The sequence below is a fragment of the Lithobates pipiens genome, unplaced genomic scaffold, assembly GCF_037356315.1.
Source record: "Lithobates pipiens isolate NorthernLeopardFrog02 unplaced genomic scaffold, aLitPip1_a1.2 Scaffold_18, whole genome shotgun sequence".
Classification (NCBI taxonomy): Eukaryota; Metazoa; Chordata; class Amphibia; order Anura; family Ranidae; genus Lithobates; species Lithobates pipiens.
The window spans coordinates 566,059,586-566,084,398 of NW_027507758.1; the positions used below are offsets into that span (position 1 = coordinate 566,059,586).

General features: G+C 42.1%; 1 protein-coding gene across 1 annotated transcript in view; it reads right to left on the reverse strand.

Moving 5' to 3' along the window:
* LOC143986774 (cysteine-rich venom protein ablomin-like) overlaps positions 1 to 24,813 on the reverse strand; it is an 87,478-nt gene that overhangs the window by 37,689 nt on the left and 24,976 nt on the right. Inside the window, exons 3-4 of the mRNA XM_077485180.1 lie at positions 5,645 to 5,735; positions 1,763 to 1,905 (exon numbers count right to left, since the gene is read on the reverse strand). Coding sequence (XP_077341306.1) covers positions 1,763 to 1,905; positions 5,645 to 5,735 — 234 coding nt within the window. The remainder of the gene's footprint in view (positions 1 to 1,762; positions 1,906 to 5,644; positions 5,736 to 24,813) is intronic.

Consider the following 24,813-nt stretch of genomic DNA (forward strand, 5'->3'; position numbering starts at 1 on the left):
ATACTTCTTTCCCCATGAGACTCTTCCATTACTATGTTCCTCAAATCCTAAAGCAGACTAGGGGCATAGTGCAATCTCTTGTTTCTCACTTTGTTTTGTTTGATCCATATGCTAGAGGATCTTCAGGGTATGAAACTGAGGGGGGGGGGGGGGGGCTGCCACTCCCCTCCTGAACAGCTAGCTCCCTCTCAGGGTGCAGTTGGTAGATGTTTCTTGGTCACCCCCTTGGTCTCCTCTGTCCTAAGTTCATGATATGCTCCTCAATTCTCTAGTCAATGACCTATTGCCCCAGTTATAGCCTCTCAGTCAGTCACTTGATGTTCTTTATCTCATTGCATCTATGTGTTTTGTTAAAAATCTTTGAAAGTAAAATCCCCTAAAAAAAAAATGTCCCCAATAAATTGCATTTGGAAAATCGCTGTGCAAATAGGTAATTTTCTAGCAATTTTGGTTAGAATAGTGGGTGATGTTCTGCATAAGCTTCTATAGGTGGGCATGCCAGGACAGTTCAAACATCCCCCAAGTGGCCCCTTTTTGGAAAGTAGACACCCCAAGCTATTTTCTAAAGGCCATTTTTCAGAGGCCCTAAAATACCAGTATAGCACAACCCCCCCCCCCCCCCCCCCAAAATTACCCATTTTCAGAAAGTAGACACATCAAGGTATTTACTAAAAGGCATGGTGAGTATTTTGCAGATCTCACTTGTTGCCACAATGTTTTGGAAAGTGAAGAAATAAAATGCAAATTTCTTTTTTTCATTTTCAAAACCTTGAAACAAAACGTGAGATCTGAAATAACTCAACATGCCTCTTATCAAATTTCTTGGGGTGTCTACTTTCCAAAAATGGGTCATTTGGGGTGGGGGTTCTTGCTATCTTGGCATTTCATGGCTTCCAAAACTGTGATAGATAGTGAGGAAGCAAAATTAGCAATTTACACCCTTAGAACGCCTGCAGGCGGGATTTGGTTTTCAGGGCCCTGAACATGGCTAGACTGCCAAAAAGTCCCACACATATGGTATCCCCATACTCAGATGAAGCAGCAGAATGTATTTTGGGATGTAATTCCTCATATATCCATGGCATGCAATATATGATTTAGGTAATAGCTTGGGGTGTCTACTTTCCAAAACATATCCAACCCATTCCAACCCCCCCCCCCCGCTCACACCCTGTGCACTGTTTTTACAGTAACGCCACGTACACACGATCGGATGATGTCCGCCCGTGTGTGGGCTCCGGCGGACTTTTTCTTCCCAAAAGTCCAGCGGACCTAGAAAGAAGTCTTGACTCAAAATTGTCAGCCGGACTCGGCAGTTCGAATTTCCACAAATGGTCACCATCAAAGTTAATGGAACTTGAGCAGTTCTGCAAAGAAGAGTGGGCAAATATTGCAAAGTCTAGATGTTTAAAAAATAGTAGCAACATATCCCAACAGCCTAAATGCTGCAATTTAAGCAAAAGGTGGTCCATCAAACTACTGACATAAGTGGGGGTAATCCTTTTTTCAATTCAGTGATTCTGTTTTTAAATTATTATTTTTTTTTTTTCTGACATGTTGGTGTTATATCTTTCACTTGGAGTAAATACAGCTGAATAAAGCAGAAACTGTGTCTGTCTTCGTTTCAGGCTGCAAAGCAACAAAATGTGATTATTGTAAAGGGGGGTGACTGTTTTCTATACCCACTGTGTGTATTGTATATCAAATTTTAGCTTTGAAAGCATTATTCTACAGCAGCCAGGTAATGAAATGTAGACAATACCTGGGTATAATGACCAACCGGCTTGTCTGAAGAAGCTCCTTCACCATATAAAAAATTTTCCTTCTCAGAATTATAAATCTCAATAATCAATTCCCAGCTCAACAGAATACCCGCAAAGAATATATTTTCTCCACATGTTAGATCTAAAAAAATAAAATAAAAAAATAATGATGCAATGAATACATAAACAATTCTTTTAAAGGCTCTTCCAGGACTGGCAAAATCAGATTGGAAGAAACACTAATGCCTCATACACGATCGGACTTTCCGACAACAAAACTGTGGAATTTTGTGCGAAGGGTGTTGGCTCAAACTTGTCTTGTATACACATGGTCACACAAATGTTGGCCAACAATTATGAACGTAGTGACATATTAGGCATACTACGTGGTTTTTCAGATCTTTAGCGCCACCTTTTGGGCTCCTTCTGCTAATTTCATGTTAGTAAAGGTTTGGCGAGTGTTGATTCACACTTTTCTTTTTGGGTTTTTTATTTAGCACTTTTCAGTTCGTTTCTGAATGGCCGTTTGTCAACCAGACATTGCAGAATCGGAGGAGATAACGTTGTCTTTATTATTAGTCTTGGAGTTATTGCTTTGACATAATTTTTTTGGTTGAATAATGATTTGATTTGGTATATTTTTCTATATTTTTGGATGCATAGAATGAACTTTTTTTTTGTTAAGTTCTATTGGCAGATAGTGTGTCTAATTTTTTTTATTTTTTTTAATGCACAATAAAAAAAAAAATGTGTAGAATAATACTTGGCTATGTGTTTTACTTCAAATGACAGTTTGGGAGTAGGCAGTGATGCCGCGTACACACAATCGGAATTCTCGTCGAAAAAGCTTTGGATGTTTTTTCTGATGGAATTTCACTCAAGCTTGAGTTGTCTACACATGGTCACACCAAATTACGACCGTCAAGAACACGGCCCTGTGCATCAGAGGGGGGCGGAGTCACCGGGTGGCCCCGCCCTCCGTTATATAAGAACTGTCAGAAGAAGAGAAGTGTCACACAGTGGGAGCCTCCCATTGCCCGGAGCGGCCTGAGAACGAAGAAGAGTCGCCATGGAGGAAGATGCCGGGCGAGAACACCGGAGCAAGAACAAGCGGATTGGAGGAAGAAGAAGATGGAGGAAGAAACTGAAGGATGAAGAAGAAAGAAGACCAGAAGAAAGTCACTTGGATATACACTGTATTACCAAAAGTATTGGGAAAGCTTCTGGGAAGGCCCCCCCACAAAGTTTAGGAGTTGTCTATAGGAATGTTTGGCCTTGCTTTGTGCACTGGTCCAAATCATTTGGTGTAGGGGGGATTATAGTGAGGGGTTGTTTTTCAGCAGGGGTTGAGCTTGACCCCTTAGTTCCAGTGAAGGGAACTCTTAGCCCTTGTACACACGGTCGGACATTCAGACAACCAAATCCGTCGGATTTTGTCCAGCGGATTTTGTCCGACGCATTTTGTCCGACGGATTTTGTCCGAAACTGTTGCATACACACAGTCGGACAAAGTTGTCAGAAAATCCGATCGTACTTAACGTGATGACGTTATTTCGTTAGGACCGGACTACGTTCAGACTAGTAGCCAATAGCTTTGGTCTAGGAATTTGATCTGAGCATGCGTGGCACTTTGTCCTATTGGAATTCTCTACACATGATCGGACAAAGTCCGATTGGATCCTGTTGTCTGAAAATTTTATAGCCCAGCTGGAAAACTTGGTCCATCGGATACTCAGACGGAAACAGTCCGATGGAGCCCACACACTGTTGGATTATCCAACAACACGGTCCTATCGGACATTGTCCATCGGAATGTCTGACCGTGTGTACAAGGGCTTAAGGCATTAGCATACCAAGACATTTTTGACAATTTCATGTTCTCAACTTTGAAGGAACAGTTTGGGGATGGTAAGGGGAGGGCTGGCAGCCTTAAGCCTGGGGGGCAAGTCCAGTCGAGTGGCCCATTGTACCACCGAATCAGCCCACTATCTATGCCCACCGGGTTTTATAACATGTATTGATGTTATGAAGCAAAACAAATATGACACAGCAATGACAGCATGACCCCGGTCTTGGTAAAGAGCCAATGACGCGGCTCTTTACCCATGTGATTGGCTGTGTCCAATAACAGCCAATCACATGTAAAGGACAGCATGTAAGGAGAGCCGATTAGCAGCATCTCCTCACAGGGGAGACTGTACAGACAATTAGGGCACTGATTACAGTGCTGCCCTAGTAGTGCCCAGCAAGTGACGCCAGTCTGTGCCCATCAGTAACACCAATCAGTGCTGCCTTTCAGTGCCACCCATTAATGCCCATCATTGCCACCCATAAGTTCCACCTATCGGTGCCACCTATCAGTGAACTTCAGTGAAGGAAAAAAATGACTTACAATGCCTTTAAAAAGTATTCATACCCCTTTAAATGTTCCACATTTTGTCATGTTACAACCAAAAACATAAAATGTATTTTATTGGGATTTTATGTGATAGACCAACACAAAGTGGCACGTAATTGTGAGGTGGAAGGAAAATGATAAATGATACAAAATAAATCTGTGAAAAATGTGGGGGGGAATTTGTATGTTGCCCCCCCGGAGTCAATACTTTGTAGAACCCCCTTTCTCTACAAGTCTTTTTGGGGATGTCTCTACCAGATTTGCACATCTAGAGAGGGACATTTCTGCCCATTCTTCTTTGTAAAATATCTCAAGCTCTGTCAGATTGGATGGAGAGCGTCTGTATACAGCAATTTTCAAGTCTTGCTACAGATTCTCAATGGGATTTAGGTCTGAACTGTGACTGGGCCTGGGCTATTCTAACACATGAATATGCTTTCATCTAAACCATTCCATTGTAGCTCTGGCTATAAGTTTAGGATCACTGTCCTGCTGGAAAGTGAACCTCCGCCCCGATCTCAAGTCTTTTGCAGACTCTAACAGGTTTTCTTCTAAGATTGCCCTGTATTTGTCTCCATCCATGGGCAGATTTGTGGAGAGCATGACTAATAGTTGTCCTGCGGACAGATTCTCCCACCTGAGCTGTTGATCTCTGCAGCTCCTCTAGAGTTACCATGGACCTCTTGGCTCTTCTCTGATAAATGCTCTCCTTGCCCGGCCGGTCAGTTTAGGTGGACGGCCATGTCTTGGTAGGTATGCAGTTGTGCCATACTCTTTCCATTTTCCGATGATGTATTGAACAGAGCTCTGTGAGATGTTCAAAGCTTGGGAGATTTTTATATAACCTAACCCTGCTTTATACTTTTCCACAACTTTATCCCTGACCTGTCTGGTGTGTTCCTTGACTTTCATGATGCTTGTGTTTGTTCACTAAGGTTCTCTAACAAACCTCTGAGGGCTTCACAGAACAGCTGTATTTATACTGAGAATACATTACATACAAGTGGACTCTATTTACAAATTATGTGACTTCTGAAGGCAATTGGTTCCACTAGATTTTAGTTAGGGGTATCAGAGTAAACGGGGCGCCATACAAATGTCCTCCCACACTTTTCACATATTTATTTGTATCATTTATCATTTTCCTTCCACTTCACAATTATGTGACACTTTGTGTTGGTCTATCACATAAAATACATTTACATTTTTGGTTGTAACATGACAAAATGTGGGGAATGTCAAGGGGTATGAATACTTTTCAAGACAATGTATTTATTTATTTATTTATTTTTTATTCTGGCTTTTTTAATATTTTAGCAAAAACTAACCCCCCCCAGTGGTGATTAAATACCACCAAAACGAAAACTCCATTTGTGTGGAAAAAGGACTACAAAGTAATATAAGTAATATATTTCATACTTCATATTAAATAATGAAACGTGTACAAAAGCACTGGATATGTCCTTAAATGTGTTGTACTTACTTGTTATTTCTCTTTCTGTGGGGGAACTGTGAATCCATAAACATCTTTTGGCATGTTGATCAGCATTTCTTGCAGTTTCAAAGTTCCATACCTAAAAAGAACACCATTCATCCAAGTAGAGTAAAAATCAGAAGACAACGTATATAATGTGAGTTTATTATTTAGTATATAGTTCTAATTTCTGCATGGCATTGAATCCAAATGCCATAAATATTACTTTAGGGCAGCCATTCTCAACCAGGGTTCAGGGGAACCCTAAAGTTCCTCCAGAGGTTGCTAGGGGTTCCTTGAGCAATGTGCAATTTCTGCCTCTCAGATAAATTGCCACTGAAAGCAATAAACTTTTTAGCTCTCTGTAAGAGGCTAATTAATTCTACAAACCACAAATGTAAGGAGCATTCTTCTTGACCATCACACTAATGTAGCACCCCATGGCTGCGTTGTTAGAGTGCTAGAGTTTTTGTGTTAATGTAGGTACATTTTCAGACTTGGCTGGTGTTTTTTTTCTGGGTTAGGCAGAGATCCAGAGAGAGCTGGGTGACTCACAGGCACCATCACTAAGATCCCCCCACACTACTTCGAAAATGTACTGGAACCTTCTGGAATAATGGGAGAGGAAGTAAGGTGGAGCTGCCTGGAGTATTCTGAGGGCCCTGACCAATCCCCAACTGAAAGCTTGGCAAGGGGCAGACCCCCTCAAATATTCTGGGTCAGCCCAGCTGGGGCAGTGTGGAGTTCGGTTAGAAGATGGGGATGGAGTGTTAGGCTGTTGGGGCCTTTGAGAGTAGCTCCCCAGTCTGGGGGTGGGGGGGGAGTGGAATCAGGCCCTCTTCATTAGGGATGGCCGAACAGTTCGCCCGGCGGTCGTTTTGCTGCAAATTTCGGCTGGCCCGATCGGCAGACTATTGCCGCCGTTCGCCCGGCGGACTTCCGTGTTTACTGTGTAAAAGAACTTTGACCTATGATGACACATCCATCATGGGGTACAGGACAGCCAATTGAGACATTACAGCACATGGACACTTGGACATTCCCCCTAACTTATAAATAGAGCCGATCCGGCGGCCATTTTACATTCTTTCTTCTGTCACTATAGGGAGAGGTTGCTGTGTGGAGCAGGGAGAGACTGCAGTGACCCAAATCGCTAGCTATTTGGTCCACAAAAGTTCTTTTCAGGACTGGTATAGGTGTTAGGTGTAGTTCAGGATATAGGTTTGAGGCACTGCTGTGCTACTGATTTTTGCAGCAACCTGTCTTTTCTCAGTGTAGAGAGAGGGACAGGACGCTGTGTGCTGCAGGGACAGTCAGTTTAATCATTAGCTGTTACTATTAGGTCCACAAAAGTGCTATTCAAGTTATTGTTCCAGCAGCCTCTGTTTTGTCAGTTTAAATAGGGACAGGCAGGAAGCTGTGTGTGAGGCAGTGAGGGACAGTCAGTTTAATCAGTAGCTGTTACTATTAGGTCCACAAAGGTTCTTTTCAGGACTGGTATGGTAATAGGCTTGTACACGTATAATATTCTTTCTTCCAAATATAGAAAGAATATTATACTTGACTGCTGCCCTTCTGCTGCAGTAGACCTTTATGAGTATAGGGACTGAGGTACAGTCTGCTAATCATTCACAACCTACTAGTTCCACAAAGGTCCTTATAAGGACTGGTAAGGTATAGGGTACTACAGTACATAGGGTTGGGTGAGGTACAGTCTGCTATTCCTTAAGGACTGGTATAGGTCCACAATATATATGTTTACATGTGATGTAAACAAACAGCCGGTTGCTAGGCAATCGGCTCTCCTCTCCTCACACGGAAGTCATCGCTGAGGAGAGGAGAGCAGAACGCAGCCGGCTGATGATCAGTGAGTATGAGCTGTTTTTTACAGCTTTTTACTCACTGATCATCAGTCTAGTGTCAACACACAACACACCACACAGTACAAACACAATGTCCCCACATATGTCCCCAAAACACACATGTCCCCAAATAATAAAAACACATGTCCCCAATAATAAAAACATGTCCCCCACATATGTCCCACTAAAATCACATGTCCCAATGATTATCTGCACACATATGTACGTGATCACCTGCACACATATGTACATGATCATTTGCGTATATATGTCCCTGATCACACAAACCAATTATTATACACTTAACGGAATTTTTTTTACCAAAAACACATAGCAGAATACATTTTGGCTTAAATTTATGACAAAATTAGATTTTATTGGATTTCTTTTCAAATAGAAAAAAGAAAATATTGTTTTTTTTCCAAATTTCCGCTTTTTTGCGCTTATATCGCAAAAAATAAAAAACTGAGTCGTGAATAAATAACACCAAAATAAAGCTCTATTTGTGCGAACAAAATGATAACCATTTCATTTGGGTACAGTGTAGCACGACCGCGCAATTGTCACTGAAAGCGCTAGAGCGATGAAAGCTGAAAATTGGCCTGGGAAGGAAGGGGGTGAAAGTGCCCTGTATTGTAGTGGTTAAGGACTGGTATAGGTCCACAATACATAGGGTTGAGGTGCACTACTGCTGACTGCTTCCCTTCTGCTGCAGTAGTCCTTTATCAGTATAGGGACTGAGGTACAGTCTGCTAATCATTCACAACCTACTTGTTCCACAAAGGTCCTTATAAGGACTGGTAAGGTATAGGGTACTACAGTACATAGGGTTGAGTGAGGTACAGTCTGCTATTCCTTAAGGACTGGTATAGGTCCACAATACATAGGGTTGAGGTGCACTACTGCTGACTGCTGCCCTATACTGCAGCAGTCCTTTATCAGTATAGGGACTGAGGTACAGTCTGCTAATCATTCACAACCTACTTGTTCCACAAAGGTCCTTATAAGGACTGGTAAGGTATAGGGTACTACAGTACATAGGGTTGAGTGAGGTAAGTCTGCTATTCCTTAAGGACTGGTATAGGTCCACAATACATAGGGTTGAGGTGCACTACTCCTGACTGCTGCCCTTCTGCTGCAGTAGTCCTTTATCAGTATAAGGACTGAGGTACAGTCTGCTAATCATTCACAACCTACTTGTTCCACAAAGGTCCTTATAAGGACTGGTAAGGTATAGGGTACTACAGTACATAGGGTTGAGTGAGGTACAGTCTGCTATTCCTTAAGGACTGGTATAGGTCCACAATACATAGGGTTGAGGTGCACTACTGCTGACTGCTGCCCTATACTGCAGCAGTCCTTTATCAGTATAGGGATTGAGGTACAGTCTGCTAATCATTCACAACCTACTTGTTCCACAAAGGTCCTTATAAGGACTGGTAAGGTATAGGGTACTACAGTACATAGGGTTGAGTGAGGTACAGTCTGCTGTTCCTTAAGGACTGGTATAGGTCCACAATACATAGGGGTGAGGTGCACTACTGCTGACTGCTGCCCTTCTGCTGCAGCAGTCCTTTATCAGTATAGGGACTGAGGTACAGTCTGCTAATCATTCACAACCTACTTGTTCCACAAAGGTCCTTATAAGGACTGGTAAGGTATAGGGTACTACAGTACATAGGGTTGAGTGAGGTACAGTCTGCTATTCCTTAAGGACTGGTATAGGTCCACAATACATAGGGTTGATGTGCACTACTGCTGACTGCTGCCCTATACTGCAGCAGTCCTTCATCAGTATAGGGACTGACATACAGTCTGCTAATCAGTCCCACACAACCTACTTGTTCCACAAAGGTCCTTATAAGGACTGGTAACTTGGTCTAGGGTGCTACAGTACATAAGGTTGAGTGAGGTACAGTCTGCTATTCCTTAAGGACTGGTATAGGTCCACAATACATAGGGTTGAGGTGCACTACTGCTGACTGCTGCCCTTCTGTTGCAGCAGTCCTTTATCAGTATAGGGACTGAGAGTTTTGTCACAGGGTCATTTAAAAAATGACAGGCAGAGGAAGAGGCAGGCCCTTCCGCAGGGGTGGTAGGGGTAGGGCAGGAGCAACAGGCTTGAGCCAAAGTGGGAAGTTGCAGAAGGTGCGTTCAATTACTTTAAAGGACACACCAGACTTGGTTGAGTGGCTCACTCAGCCTTACTCTTCTGCACCCTCCTCATCCTCTCTATCAGCACCCTCTTCACTCTCTGCTGCGTGCACCCCCAAAGACACTACCACCAACACCACCACCACCACCACCATATACCTTCCGCTTGAGTCACAGGAATTATTTTCCGATCCATATTAAGACATTTCCGATGCGCAGCCACTCTTGGCATTGGATCAGGAAGAGGAGGTAGCAACAACCACCAGTCAGCAGTCTGACGACAGTACCCAGATCAGCCCAAGGAGGAGGTTGGCCCCCGATGTTGCTGCCTACTCTGAGATCCCTAATTATAGCAGTGGGGAAGGTGACGTTGATGATGTGTCTAGTGATGTCACGTGGGTGCCCACAAGAGAGGAAGCGGAGGGGAGTTCAGAGGGAGATATGGACCAGCAGATAGGGAGGAGAAGCAGGAAGAACTTACATTGCACAGGAGGGACGAAGCAGACTGCTAATGTATCACGAGCAAGGCATCAATCATGTACGGTCACATCTGGCGCTCCCAGGATGCCGGCACATGGCTCCACAGTGTGGGCTTTTTTTAACCTGTCCGCTGCTGACAATAGTGTTGCCATCTGCAATCTTTTCAGTCAATGCATAAGTTGCGGTAAGCCCAACACTCACCTAGGGACGACCGCCTTAACCACTTAAGCCCCGGACCAATTGTCAGCCAGAGGTCTTTTTACAATTTCGCACTGCACTGCTTTAACTGGTAATTGTGCGGTCATGCAATGTTGTACCCAAACGAAATTTGCGTCCTTTTCTTCCCACAAATAGAGCTTTCTTTTGATGGTATTTGATTGCCTCTGCAATATTTATTTTTTACGATATAAAAGGAAAAAGACTGAAAATTAAAAAAAAAAAACATATTTTCTACTTTTTGTTATAAGAAAAATCGAATGAACTAAATTTTAGTCATATATTTAGGCCAAAATGTATTCAGCCACATGTCTTTAGTAAAAAAAATGTCAATAAGCGTATATTTATTGGTTTGCGCAAAAGTTATAGCGTCTACAAACTAGAGTACATTTTCTGGAATTTGCACAGCTTTTCATTTATGACTGCCTATCTCATTTCTTGAGGTGCTAAAATGGCAGGGCAGTACAAACCCCCCCCCCCCCAAATGACCCAATTTTGGAAAGTAGACACCCCAAGGAAATAGCTGATGGGCATGTTGAGCCCATTGAATATTTTTTTTTTTTTTTTTTTGTCCCAAGTGATTGAATAATGACACAAAAAAAAAAAAGTTTACAAAAAGTTGTCACTAAATAATATATTGCTCACACATGCCATAGTTATATGTGAAATTGCACCCCAAAATATATTCTGCTGCTTCTCCTGAGTATGGGGATACCACATATGTGGGACTTTTTGGGAGTCTAGCCGCGTACGGCACCCCGAAAACCAATCACTGCCTTCAGGATTTCTAAGGGTGCAAATTTAGATTTCACTCCTCACTACCTATCACAGTTTCGAAGGCCATAAAATGCCAAAATAACACAAAACCCCCCCCAAATGACCCCATTTTGGAAAGTAGACACCCAAAGGAAATTGCTGAGGGGCATGTTGAGCCCATTGAATATTTCTTTTTTGTCCCAAGTGATTGAATAATGACACATAAAAAAAAAGTGTACAAAAAGTTGTCACTAAATGATATATTGCTCACACATGCCATAGTTATATGTGGAATTGCACCCCAAAATATATTCTGCTGCTTCTCCTGAGTACGGGGATACCACAAATGTGGGACTGTTTGGGAGTCTAGCCACGTACGGGACCCCGAAAACCAATCACTGCCTTCAGGATTTCTAAGGGTGCAAATTTTGATTTCACTCCTCACTACCTATCACAGTTTCGAAGGCCATAAAATGCCAAAATAGCACAAACCCCCCCCCCCCCAAATTACCCCATTTTGGAAAGAGACACCCCAAGCTATTTACTGAGAGGCATGTTGAGTCCATGAAATATTTTATACTTTGCCACAAGTTGCAGGAATATTACAATTATTTTTATTTTTTTTGCACAAAGTTGTCACTAAATGATATATTGCTCACACATGCTATGGGCATAAGTGAAATTAAACCCCAAAATAAATTCTGCTGCTTCTCCAGAGTATGGGGATACCACATGTGGGGGACTTTTTGGGAGCTTAGCCAGGTACGGGACCCCGAAAACCAAGCACTGCCTTCAGGATTTAAATATAAAACGCTACCAAAAAAAACTGTTAGCAATCGCAGGGATCAGGCCTGACTCTGCAAACGCTGCAGTTATGTGTTTAGTGTTTTTTAAGTGACAGTGATCGATCGATACTTCATTTGGGTAGGCTGGGCGGAGGGGCAAAACGCAGGTGCCAGCAGGTATCTGGGCTGATCCCGCTAACAATGCATTTTTTTGGAACTCTAAACTGCTGGGGACGCTAGTATAGATCTGATCAGATCAGATATTGATCTGTTCAGATACTATACCACTACAGGAGGTGTATGCTTTGCGCGTGGGTGTTAGCGGTACTGGCACTAACCTAGCGCTGCCTGGGGCGACGCAGACCCTGAACCTAAAACCTAATTGATATTACCCGCCGCGTGACCAGGGGGTTAAACCTTTATTGGGTAATAAATGGTGGGTGCCCTGATGCTAGAAAAAGCAAACTAACCAGAGTCACCCGTAACACTTATACCGTGATCACTGGTGAAAGGGTTAACTAGGGGCAATCAGGGGGTTAAAATCTTTATTAGGTAGTATATGGAGGTCCCTGACGCTATATAAAAACCTGACGGGGAACCTAAATAACTAACTGGCTAACCAGCGTCACCAGTGGCACTTATACGGTGATCGCTGGTGAAAGGGTTAACTCTAGGGGCAATCAGGGGGTTGAAATCTTTATTAGGTAGTATATAGGGGTACCTAACACTATAAAAACCTGGCGGTGAACATAAAAAATAACTAGCTACCTAGCGGCACCAGTGACACTAATGCAGCAATCAGAAAAACGATTGCTTAGTGACACTGGCAAAAGGGGGTGAAAGGGTTAACTAGGGGCAATCAGGGGGTTAAAACCTTTATTGGGTAGTATATGGGGGTACCTAGCGCTATAAAAACCTGGCGGTGAACCTAAAAAAATAACTAGCTACCTAGCGGCACCAGTGACACTAATGCAGCGATCAGAAAAACGATCGCTTAGTGACACTGGCAAAAGAGGGTGAAAGGGTTATCTCTAGGGGCAATCAGGGGGTTAAACCTTTATGGGGGGTAGGGGGCTACCCTGGACCTAACACTAACTGCCCTGACAGTTTTTACTGTCACAGCTGACACTAAATGCAGTGATCAGTAAATAAATGATCACTGCAATCAGTGACACTGTGACTGGGAGCGGGGCTGGGGGGGGGGGGGGGGGTGATCGGGGGGTGATTTGTGTGCCTATGTGTACCTACATGTCATTGTCGTGTTTGGTGCACTTACTATGAGTTCTCCTTGCAGTCCGGTCAAAAAGACCGCCCCGAGGAGAATGACATCACTTCCTCCCTGCCTGTGTTTACGCTACACATGCGGGGGAAGCTTCTCATTCACCAGGAGCGATCGAGAAGGGATGGCCAGAAACCAACGGCCATCCCCTCATCCCGGATCGCTCCTGAAGCGAAACGGACCGCCGCAGCCAGCGGGAGGGGGTCAGATCGGACCCCCCACCCGCTGGAAGGCAAGCACGTACATGTACGTGCTTGTGCCTGTCGGTGCCATTCTGCTGACGTACATTGCCATGCGGCAGTCCTTAAGTGGTTAAGAAGGCACATGAGCTGCCATTACCGAGCCCAGTGGGAGCAACGGAACACACAAAGCCCCACTCCAGGCTCTCACCGTTCAGCCTCGTCTTCTACTTCTCCTTCTCCTCTCTCCTCACAATTGTCCTCCACTCCACCTTCCATCATACCATCCTCACGTTTTTCTGGAAAAAGGCAGGCTTCCGTGGGCCAAATGTTTGAGCATAAAAAAATTATGACACCGGATAACCCTCTTGCCCAACGGTTGACGGCTGGCTTGTCAGAACTGATAGCCCTGATAGCCCGCCAACTACTGCCATATAAACTGGTGGACTCGGAGGCCTTTCGAAAATTTGTGGCCATTGGAACACCACAATGGAAGGTCCCAGGAAGGAAGTATTTCTCACAGAAGGGCATCCCAGAGCTATATGGCCATGTTCAGCGGCAAGTGAATGTATCTCTGGCACACAGTGTCGGTGCCAAGATACATCTGACCACAGACACGTGGTCTAGCAAACATGGGCAGGGAAGGTATATCACTTTTACTGCCCACTGGGTGAACCTTCTGATGGCTGTCAAGCATGTAACCCGTGGCACCCGTGTAGATTTGGTTTTACTGCCACGGATTGCATACAGGCCTGGCTCTTCTTCTCCTCCTCCTATTCTATCCTCCTCCCTCTCCTCCTTGGCTGACTCCTCCTTTTCCGCTGCTAGCGTCTCTTCCGCTGCGCCACCCAAGCTCCCCAGAACCTATTCAACATGCCAGGTGAGACGTTGCCATGCTGTGTTGCGTCTGTTGTTCCTGGAAGCCAAGAGCCACACTGGTCCTGCACTCCTTTCAGCTTTGCGTTCACAGGCAGATCAGTGGCTAACACTGCTCAATTTGACAGTTGGTAAAGTGGTGTGTGACAACGGTGCCAATCTGTTTAGCGCATTGAAATAGGGCAAAATTACGCACGTGCCATGCATGGCACACATCGTAAACTTGGTCGTGCAGCGATTCTTTGTCAAATACCCTGGGGTCAAGGACATCTTGTGGCAGGCAAGGAAAATCTCGGCCCATTTCAGAAGATCTTACACGGCCATGGCTCGCCTTGCTGACATTCAGCAGCGACACAATCTGCTGGTCAGACATCTTATTTGCAATTGCCCGACGCGATGGAACTCAACCATCTATATGCTTGATAGGCTGCTCCAGCAGAAACATGCAGTTAACGACTACCTGTACGAACTCTGCGGCAGAACAGGTTCTGGGGAGCTTGTTTTTTTTCACCCCGCCAGTGGCTGCTCAACTGGTCAGTCGCAGCCATGGTGCTATCAGTGACATGGTACCTTATGCCTTCTTTATGGAGCGTGCATTGCGTCGTGTCATTGATCAAGCCATGGAGGAGCAGGAGCAGAAAGATGAGGAAGTTGCAATGCTGGATGAATTCCCGGGGGGGCTACTCTATCTGAGACAAGTCAACAACAGGAGTCTGAAGAGGAGTCAGAGGAGAATGGTGCTGGGGCAGATGAGGAGGAGCAAGAAGAGCATGCTTTAAACCTTTCTGGGATCCCCGTTGTTATGCGTGGATGGGGAGAGGAGAATGAGGAGAAAGACATTATCCTGGATGATGAGCAGGAGCCAGGCCACCACACCGCTTCCAGTTTAGTGCAAATGGGGGCCTTCATGCTCCAGTGTTTTAACAGGGACCCCCCGTATAAAAAGCATAAGGGTCAAGGACCAGTACTGGGTGGCAACGTACTTAGACCTCCGGTACAAACACAAAATGGTAGAAATGTTACCACCGTCACAGAGGGCTGTCAGAATGGAGCACTGACAGACCTTGCTTTGACAACTGCTGCATTCTTCTTTTGCGTGTGTGACGGACTGGGGTTTATATGGTCACAAAACAGACACCCCAAAGCAAAGTACATATTCATTTTTTTTATATATTTCTAAACATCTCCCTTCTATTCTATTAATAACCAGTAGATGGCAGAGAAGGTACACAAACAGAGTCTATATAAGGCCACACACCACGTGACTGGAAATTAAACTACTTCCAGCCATAAAGTCAGTGGTCATATCTCATGCTGTTTGTGTGATTCTTTGCAGGTATGTACTCTAAATTGTTCCTAATCTGTATTAACCTGTGATAGAAAGATTCCTAAACATCTTGAGCAGATGCAGAAAAAGTCTCAGCAGATTTTATGCTATAGTTTTGCTGTAATTAGAAGTTTAGAACAGCAAGTGTGAGAAACAAGTGAAAAGTGCATAAGAACATGAAAATACTGCATTAGTCAGAACAAATGTCTATGATAAACACTAAACCTTTCTAAATAGGTATATTTAAACCTGATTTATTGGAAATTGCATAGATTTATAGAAGCACATGTTTTCTGTTATTTAATATAGAGAAAAACCTATTGTATGTAAAGCTTATGTATTGCATCATACAGACATGCAATGTGCACCATCTAGTGGTTAAAAAAGAGTACCACCATGATAATATTTGTATTAAAGCAATGCATTGCTAGTATGATTATTGCACACTTAAAGTGTACCAGAGAGATAAAGATAATTATCTATAACACTGAATAACAGGGATATATATGTTATTAAAATTTAGTAATGTTCATTGTTGTAACTACGTTTTAAAATACTTTAGTTAAAATCGGTATTATATATATTGTTAATGGTTATAAACATGTGACTATAAAAATGTAAAAGATGTATTGTTATGTAAAAATTAAACTACTTCCAGCCATAAAGTCAGTGGTCATATCTCATGCTGTTTGTGTGATTCTTTGCAGTCCACGCCAAGCTGATCACCTTATCTCATCGCGTCTACAATCATCGGCTCTCTTAATTCACATTTTGAGGCCGGTAACATTTTGGGGGCTCGTGTGCCGGGATTCGTTGTGTTACCAGTGAAACGGAAGTGCGAGACAAGCGTGAGCCTGCTACAGAGCTACAACGAGAGTCGTGAGAGTCGTCTGCCTCGTGAGTGCAAGTCTTCAGATTGCAACAGAGATGGCGTCTCCTCATCGTGCGCTGATGTGGGATATCCGGAAACAAATTCATCTGCTTAATGAAGAACAGCTGCATAGCCTCGCTATTACGCTGGGAGATGAAAGAGAAGTGGACGTTCCATCAGTGACTGGTACCAATGAAATGGAACTTGTTGAATTTATTAAAGACTACTTGAGAAGTGATCAGCTGGAAAAGTTGGAAGATCAAGGTATGTCTTACCTACTCATCATCCAAGACAAGATCAATGAACTAAAACTTAACAAGAAAAGTACACCAACTGTGGACATTGCAACCGCTTCAAAAAAAATAAGTAGTGGAACTGCAAGGACTGAACAGGTATCGGAGGTGGTGAGATTAACTGATGTTGTTGCTTTATTGCCACGTAGAGAATTTAAAATGCATGGTGGTGTAATTTCAGATCATGGTTCGGACATGAGTTACAGTAGCGTGTGCAGACAAATTGACGAGGGTCTAACAGAAAAATTCCCTGAATCTGAAATTATACGCACAGTGTTGAGAATAATCAAACCTGGTAATTTTAAAGATATGTTGACTGACAAAGATGATCTTACTGTTGCTGAATTGAAAAGGTTTTTGAAGTCACGTATGAGAGAACGAAGTGGTAATGAGTTATTTCAGGACATTAGCAATGCTACCCAGCAAGAAAGAGAAACAGCACAACAATTTGTTTACAGGCTAGTGGGGTTAAAACAAAAAGTTCTGTCTACATCACAACATGATAGGCGAGAGCTTAACTATGACAAAAAACTGGTGCAAGGCATATTCCTTCATACACTGTATCAGGGACTAAATGAGAAAAATTCTAATGTTAGACGAGATATCAAGCCTTACGTGTCTGATTTGACAGTAACGGATGACTTTATCATAGAGCAAGTCACCAGATCAGTTGATGAGGAAACAGAAAGGCAGAGATGCTTAAACAGTGCACCTAAACATAAACCTATTACTGTTCATTCATCCCAGACACCAGGGAATAGTGAAAAAGACACCTTGCAACAGAGAGTTGAGGGAGATGTTAAAGCAAATCACACTGCATTAATGGAACTAACGACACAGGTCTCTGCTCTCACAAAGAACCTGGAAAAGATGATGAAGCTAACTCCTATTGTTGGAAACCAAATGACTAAGCCACTAACCAATGTTCAAGTTCCAGATACAACTCACTGCAAGCCCAGGTGTGATGATTGCATTAAACGAGAGAGTCAGAACTGCTACCATTGTTTCTCCTGTGGTTGGACAGGACACAGAGCGGTTGATTGCTTGAAGAAAAGAAGGCAGTCGGGAAACGACAGACGGTCACTGGAAAAGGGACAACCAGTGACCACCTCAAATGATCTGTCCCATGCTAAGGTAAACAGGGTATTCACCCACCGGTCAACTAGAACACTCCCAAAAGAGAATGGATTCTCCAAACAACACGTAGCACAATTAATTGGAGGAAAATGCCTACTGTCATGTCAGATGAATGGTGTACCGGTTGACATGTTGATGGATATAGGAGCTCAGGTCAGCATTGTCGGGAAGGCATGGTTAGAAAAGTTTCTACCCAGCGTCTCCATTAGACACATACAAGATTTACTTTGTGATGACAACTTATCCATTACAGCTGCAAATGATTCTATCATTCCATTCATCGGGTGGATTGAAGTCTGCCTGGAATTCGAAAGTAGTGGACATGGAAACTTAGCCATTTATGTGCCAATGCTGGTGAGTGACTGCTGTAATGACAATCCAATTCTTGGGTTTAATGTTATCGAAGAATTGATCAGAGAAAACCGTGACCGACCAAACAGCACCTAAAACCTGACTATCTTGCTGAGTGAAGCTATGAAAGTAAGACAGAGTGTAGCGAATAACATTGTCAATGCTGTCAGTCAAGCAACTGACCCAGGAGAAATATTCGATAGTCGTATGGTCAAAGTGGGGAAGAAGGGACTCCAGATTAAAGGAGGCAAGCTCTGTGAAGTCAAATGCATAATTAGAGCGTGGCCGAAAGGAGGAATCATGTCATTTGAACCACTTCCCGAATATCCAGTTGAGGAAGGACTTGAACTATTTCCTTCAGTGGTAGATGTGCCAAATGGGTTCTCTAAACTGGTGAAGATACCTATACTGAACCGTGCTCAACATGACATCTACCTTCCACCCAGAACAGTATTGGGTACCATTTCTCCAGCAGCTGAGATTCTACCATTGTCTCCAAACAAAGACGATGGAAAGGGAATTGACCAGAAGAAAAGGGTGTTTCATGTAAACCAGTTGAATCAAGTGGACACTGGAAATCAGCTACCCACTAACAAATCTGTTAAGTGGCACCCACCTGTCAATTTGGAAGATCTCTCAGAAGAAGAACAGGAGATAGCGAGACAAATGTTATATGATGAATCAGATGTCTTTGCTCGAGATGAGGAAGACATAGGATGCATCCCTAACCTGAAACTGAGGATAAATCTGAAAGATGAAACTCCTGTCAGAAGATCTACCAGACAAGCTAAGCCTAAAGAGATCTTTACGTATGACACACTAGGTCAGCCAAGATACATACCAAGTCAGATTCACACCATACAAACTCACACAATGCTAGCTACTCCCATGACATGCCAGGTAGTTAACGTAGCTCCTTGGTGGCAACAAGTACCTATTTGGGTTACTTAAATCACAAAATAGTGTTCAGATACCAATTGAGTTTAATGTCGGGAGCCATTAACTGAAGGAGGGGAGAGTGTGACGGACTGGGGTTTATATGGTCACAAAACAGACACCCCAAAGCAAAGTACATATTCATTTTTTTTATATATTTCTAAACATCTCCCTTCTATTCTATTAATAACCAGTAGATGGCAGAGAAGGTACACAAACAGAGTCTATATAAGGCCACACACCACGTGACTGGAAATTAAACTACTTCCAGCCATAAAGTCAGTGGTCATATCTCATGCTGTTTGTGTGATTCTTTGCAGGTATGTACTCTAAATTGTTCCTAATCTGTATTAACCTGTGATAGAAAGATTCCTAAACATCTTGAGCAGATGCAGAAAAAGTCTCAGCAGATTTTATGCTATAGTTTTGCTGTAATTAGAAGTTTAGAACAGCAAGTGTGAGAAACAAGTGAAAAGTGCATAAGAACATGAAAATACTGCATTAGTCAGAACAAATGTCTATGATAAACACTAAACCTTTCTAAATAGGTACATTTAAACCTGATTTATTGGAAATTGCATAGATTTATAGAAGCACATGTTTTCTGTTATTTAATATAGAGAAAAACCTATTGTATGTAAAGCTTATGTATTGCATCATACAGACATGCAATGTGCACCATCTAGTGGTTAAAAAAGAGTACCACCATGATAATATTTGTATTAAAGCAATGCATTGCTAGTATGATTATTGCACACTTAAAGTGTACCAGAGAGATAAAGATAATTATCTATAACACTGAATAACAGGGATATATATGTTATTAAAATTTAGTAATGTTCATTGTTGTAACTACGTTTTAAAATACTTTAGTTAAAATCGGTATTATATATATTGTTAATGGTTATAAACATGTGACTATAAAAATGTAAAAGATGTATTGTTATGTAAAAATTAAACTACTTCCAGCCATAAAGTCAGTGGTCATATCTCATGCTGTTTGTGTGATTCTTTGCAGTCCACGCCAAGCTGATCACCTTATCTCATCGCGTCTACAATCATCGGCTCTCTTAATTCACATTTTGAGGCCGGTAACACGTGCGCTGGCAGAGGAGGAATTCCCTCTCCCAGAGAAAGAGTTGCGGGTACCAATCCAACAGCGCCTGCAAGAAGAGGGCGGTTTGAAGATGTGTTGGTGACTTCTGATATGAGGTCATTCTTTCAGCCGACCCATCGACAGGTGTCATCTGGATCCAGCATCAGGGAATGCCTAGACCGACAGGTGTCTGACTACATCAGGTTAATGTCCGATGTGGACGCTCTGGGAGTGATGAACCCCTGGACTACTGGGTAGACATGTGCAAAAGGAAAAAAAATTGTTTAGTTTAGTTTTGTTTTAATTCGTTAATTAATTAATTTCGTTTAGTAATATTCGTTAAATTCGTTAAATTCCTTTTCGTATTTCATTTAGTTTTCTGCCGAATTCAAAAAATCGGTCACATTCGAAAATATTTCAACCAAATTTGAAAATATTTCTACCGAATTTGAAATGATTTCAACATGATTCGAAATTATTTCCACCGCATTCGAAACTATTGCAACCGGATTCGAAAATATTTTGCGACCCGACTTTAGGGCCATGTATCTCAGGGTCACTTGATGCTAGACATCCCAAACTTGGATATGTTGTAGTGCTGGTGCTATTGTGTTTGCATACCAAATTTGGTGTTTCTAGCTATAAGTTACCCCGAGATATGTGGCCCCAAATTCGGGTCGCAAAATGTCATTCTCTGCTGCAGAAAAGTACTTTCATATTGCCCATATCTGGGGTCGCTTGGTGGCAGGTGACGTGGCAAGTGGACAATCCACAACTTGGTCACATGGCACTCGTGGCCAGTCACGTGGCACTCGTGTCAGGCCACGTGGCACTCGTGGCCGGCCACGTGGCACTCGTGTCAGGCCACGTGGCACTCGTGGCAGGTCACGTGGCACTCGTGGCGGTGACGTGGCAAGTGGACAATACACAACTTGCGGCAGGTGACGTGGCAAGTGGACAAATACAATACACAACTTGTGGCAAGTGGACAATGACATACAGCATATGCACTTGCCTTGCGATCGACATCTGTGACTTCTTCAATCAGGCATGCTGACAACTTCATTGATACCATAAATATAAATGAAATAAGATGTGTGTGTTTTTTTTTTCACTGGTACACTGCAAGTATGAAAAGTTGATGTGACAGATATATATAAGTAAGTAAAAGTAACTAATCATCTTCCAAAAATTTTAATTCAAATCGAAAAGATTAGAACAGAATAGAAAAAAAAATTATTTAATAGAATAAAATAGAAAGAATAGAAAGAACCATCTTCTGAAATTCAAATTTGAATAGAATAAATTTGAATTTTTGAATAGTATGAATTCAAATTTTTAAATGAATTAATTTTAAATTTGGATAGAAAATATTGTAATAAAATAGAAAATAGACTAGAAAAACGATAGAACAGAACAGAATAGAATATATTATATTTTATTCTGTTCTATTGTTTTTCTAGTCTATTCTTTTATATCATATTAAAATCTTTTCTATAAAAATCGAAATCATTATATACTAAATTTGAATTTCGGAAGATGGTTATATATATATATATATATATATATATATATATATATATATATATATATAAATATATATATATATATATATATATAATTTTTTTTTTTTTTTTTTTTTTTTCCGACATTTGAATTTTGTATAGAATGAATTAGAATTTGAATAGAAAAGATTAGAATAGAAATAGAGAATAGACTAGAACAATAGAACAGAATAGAATATAGATACTATCTATTTCATTTTTATTTTTTTTGCAGATTACCATTTGTTTTAATAAGATCTCCTGCAGACTATTAGCATGTATTTCATTTTTATTTTTATTTTTTTGCATTAGAACAGCCATTTCCTTTAGATATAGATGCTAATAGTCTGCAGGAGATCTGCAAACAATGAAATATATGTTATTATACTGCAGGAACTCTGATGGAAATAAATAGTAATCTCCAAAAAATAAATGAAATTGATTCTAACAGTCTGCTGGAGATCTGCAAAAAAAAAATAGATGCTAATGGTCTGCAGGAGATCTGGTTAGAAAACAAAATAGATACTAATAGTCTGCAGGAGATCTGCAAAAAATTTAAATAGATGCTAATAGTCTGCAGGAGATCTTATGGAAACAAATAGCAATCTGCAAAAGAAATTAAAAATGAATTAGATAGTATCTATATTCTATTCTGTTCTATTGTTTTTCTAGTCTATTCTCTATTTCCATTCTAATCTTTTCTATTCAAATTTGAATTCATTCTATACGAAATTCGAATGTCGGAAAGAAATATATATATATTATAAAACCACCATCTTCCGAAATTCGAATTTAGTGTATAATTTCGATTTTAATAAAAAAAAGATTTTAATAGAACATAAAAGAATAGACTAGAAAAACAATAGAACAGAATAAAATATAATATATTCTATTCTGTTTTATCATTTTTTTTAGTCTATTTTCTATTTTATTATAATCTTTTCTATCCAAATTTTAAATTAATTAATTAAAAATTTTGAATTCATACTATTCGAAATTCAAATTTATTCTATTTGAAATTTGAATTTCAGAAGATGGTTGTATATTCTTTCTATTTTATTCTATTAAATTATATTTAAATTAGAAATTTTGGAAGATGGTTAGTTTCTTACTTATATACATCTATCACATCAACTTCTCATACTTGCAGTGTACCAGTGCAAAAAAACACACACATCTTTCATTTATATTACTTTTCTGCAGAAGAGAATGACATTTTGCGACCCGACTTTGGGGCCCGTAACTCGGGTTCACTTGGTGCTAGAAACCCCAAATTTGGATATGTTGTAGTGCTAGTTCTACTGTGTTTGCATACCTAGCTATAAGTGGACCGGAGATACATGGCCCCAAAGTCGGGTCACAAAATATCATTTTTCAAATTTGATTTGAAATTCGTTAGCATTGTAATTTGGATGCATCCAAATGTCCGAATAATGAAAATTCGTCCGAATTTCGATTCGGAATGAAACTAAATGCACATGTCTACTACTGGGTGGGCAGGCTTGACCTCTGGCCAGAGCTTGCCCAATTTGCAATGGAACTGTTGGCTTGCCCCTCGTCCAGTGTCCTGTCCGAAAGGACGTTCAGCCTAGCTCACGACAGTGTTGACTACCTGACATTTATAAAAATGAATGAGGCATAAATCTCAGAGGAATTCAACACATGTGACCAGTAGACCATGTATATGCATAACTCTATAAACGATTTATTTAATCGAGCACACTGACCTTTTTTCTACCTTTGGCTCACTTCCTTGTACAAAAAAAGCACACCGTACTATATGCCCGTACCCTCCTGTTTGAAGAGGTTGAGCGGTGTCATATTTTTGGGGCCCAGCAGCGAGTTGCTGGTATCAGTGCTGCTGTCAGTGCTCTCTATCACGGTACTGGTGGCAGTGCTCTCTCTCTATCTCGGTGCTGGTGTGGTGTCAGTTCTTTCGATCTCGGTGCTGGTGTGGTCTCAGTGCTCCCTATCTTGGTGCTGGTGTGGTCTCAGTGCTCTCTATCACGGTTCTGGTGTCAGTGCTCTCTATCACGGTGCTGGTGTCAGTGCTCTCTATCACGGTGCTGGTGTGGTGTCAGTGCTCTCTATCACGGTGCTGGTGTGGTGTCAGTGTTCTCTATCTCGGTGCTGGTGTCAGTGCTCTCTATCACAGTGCTGGTGTGGTGTCAGTTCTCTCTATCTCAGTGCTGGCGTGGTGTCAGTTCTCTCTATCTCAGTGCTGGCGTGGTGTCAGTGCTCTCTATCACAGTGCTGGTGTGGTGTCAGTGCTCTCTATCACGGTTCTGGTGTCAGTGCTCTCTATCACGGTTCTGGTGTCAGTGCTCTCTATCACGGTGCTGGTGTCAGTGCTCTCTATCTTGGTGCTGGTGTCAGTGCTCTCTATCACGGTGCTGGTGTGGTGTCAGTGCTCTCTATCACGGTGCTGGTGTGGTGTCAGTGTTCTCTATCTCAGTGCTGGTGTCAGTGCTCTCTATCACAGTGCTGGTGTGGTGTCAGTTCTCTCTATCTCAGTGCTGGCGTGGTCTCAGTGCTCTCTATCACAGTGCTGGTGTGGTGTCAGTGCTCTCTATCACGGTGCTGGTGTGGTGACAGTGCTCTCTATCTTGGTGCTGGTGTCAGTGCTCTCTATCTCAGTGCTGGTGTCAGTGCTCTCTATCACGGTGCTGGTGTCAGTGCTCTCGATCTCGGTGCTGGTGTCAGTGCTCTCTCTATCTCGGTGCTGGTGTCAGTGCTCTCTCTCTATCTCAGGTGCTGGTGCTGGTGTCAGTGCTCTCTATCTCGGTGCTGGTGTCAGTTCTCTCTATCTCGGTGCTGGTGTCAGTGCTCTATCTCTATCTCGGTGCTGTTGTCAGTGCTCTCTCTCTATCTTGGTGCTGGTGTGGTGTCAGTGCTTTCTATCTCGGTAATGGTGTCAGTGCTCTCTATCACGGTGCTGGTGTCAGTGCTCTCTATCTTGGTGCTGGTGCTGGTGTCAGTGCTCTCTATCTTGGTGCTGGTGCTGGTGTCAGTGCTCTCTATCTCGGTGCTGGTGTC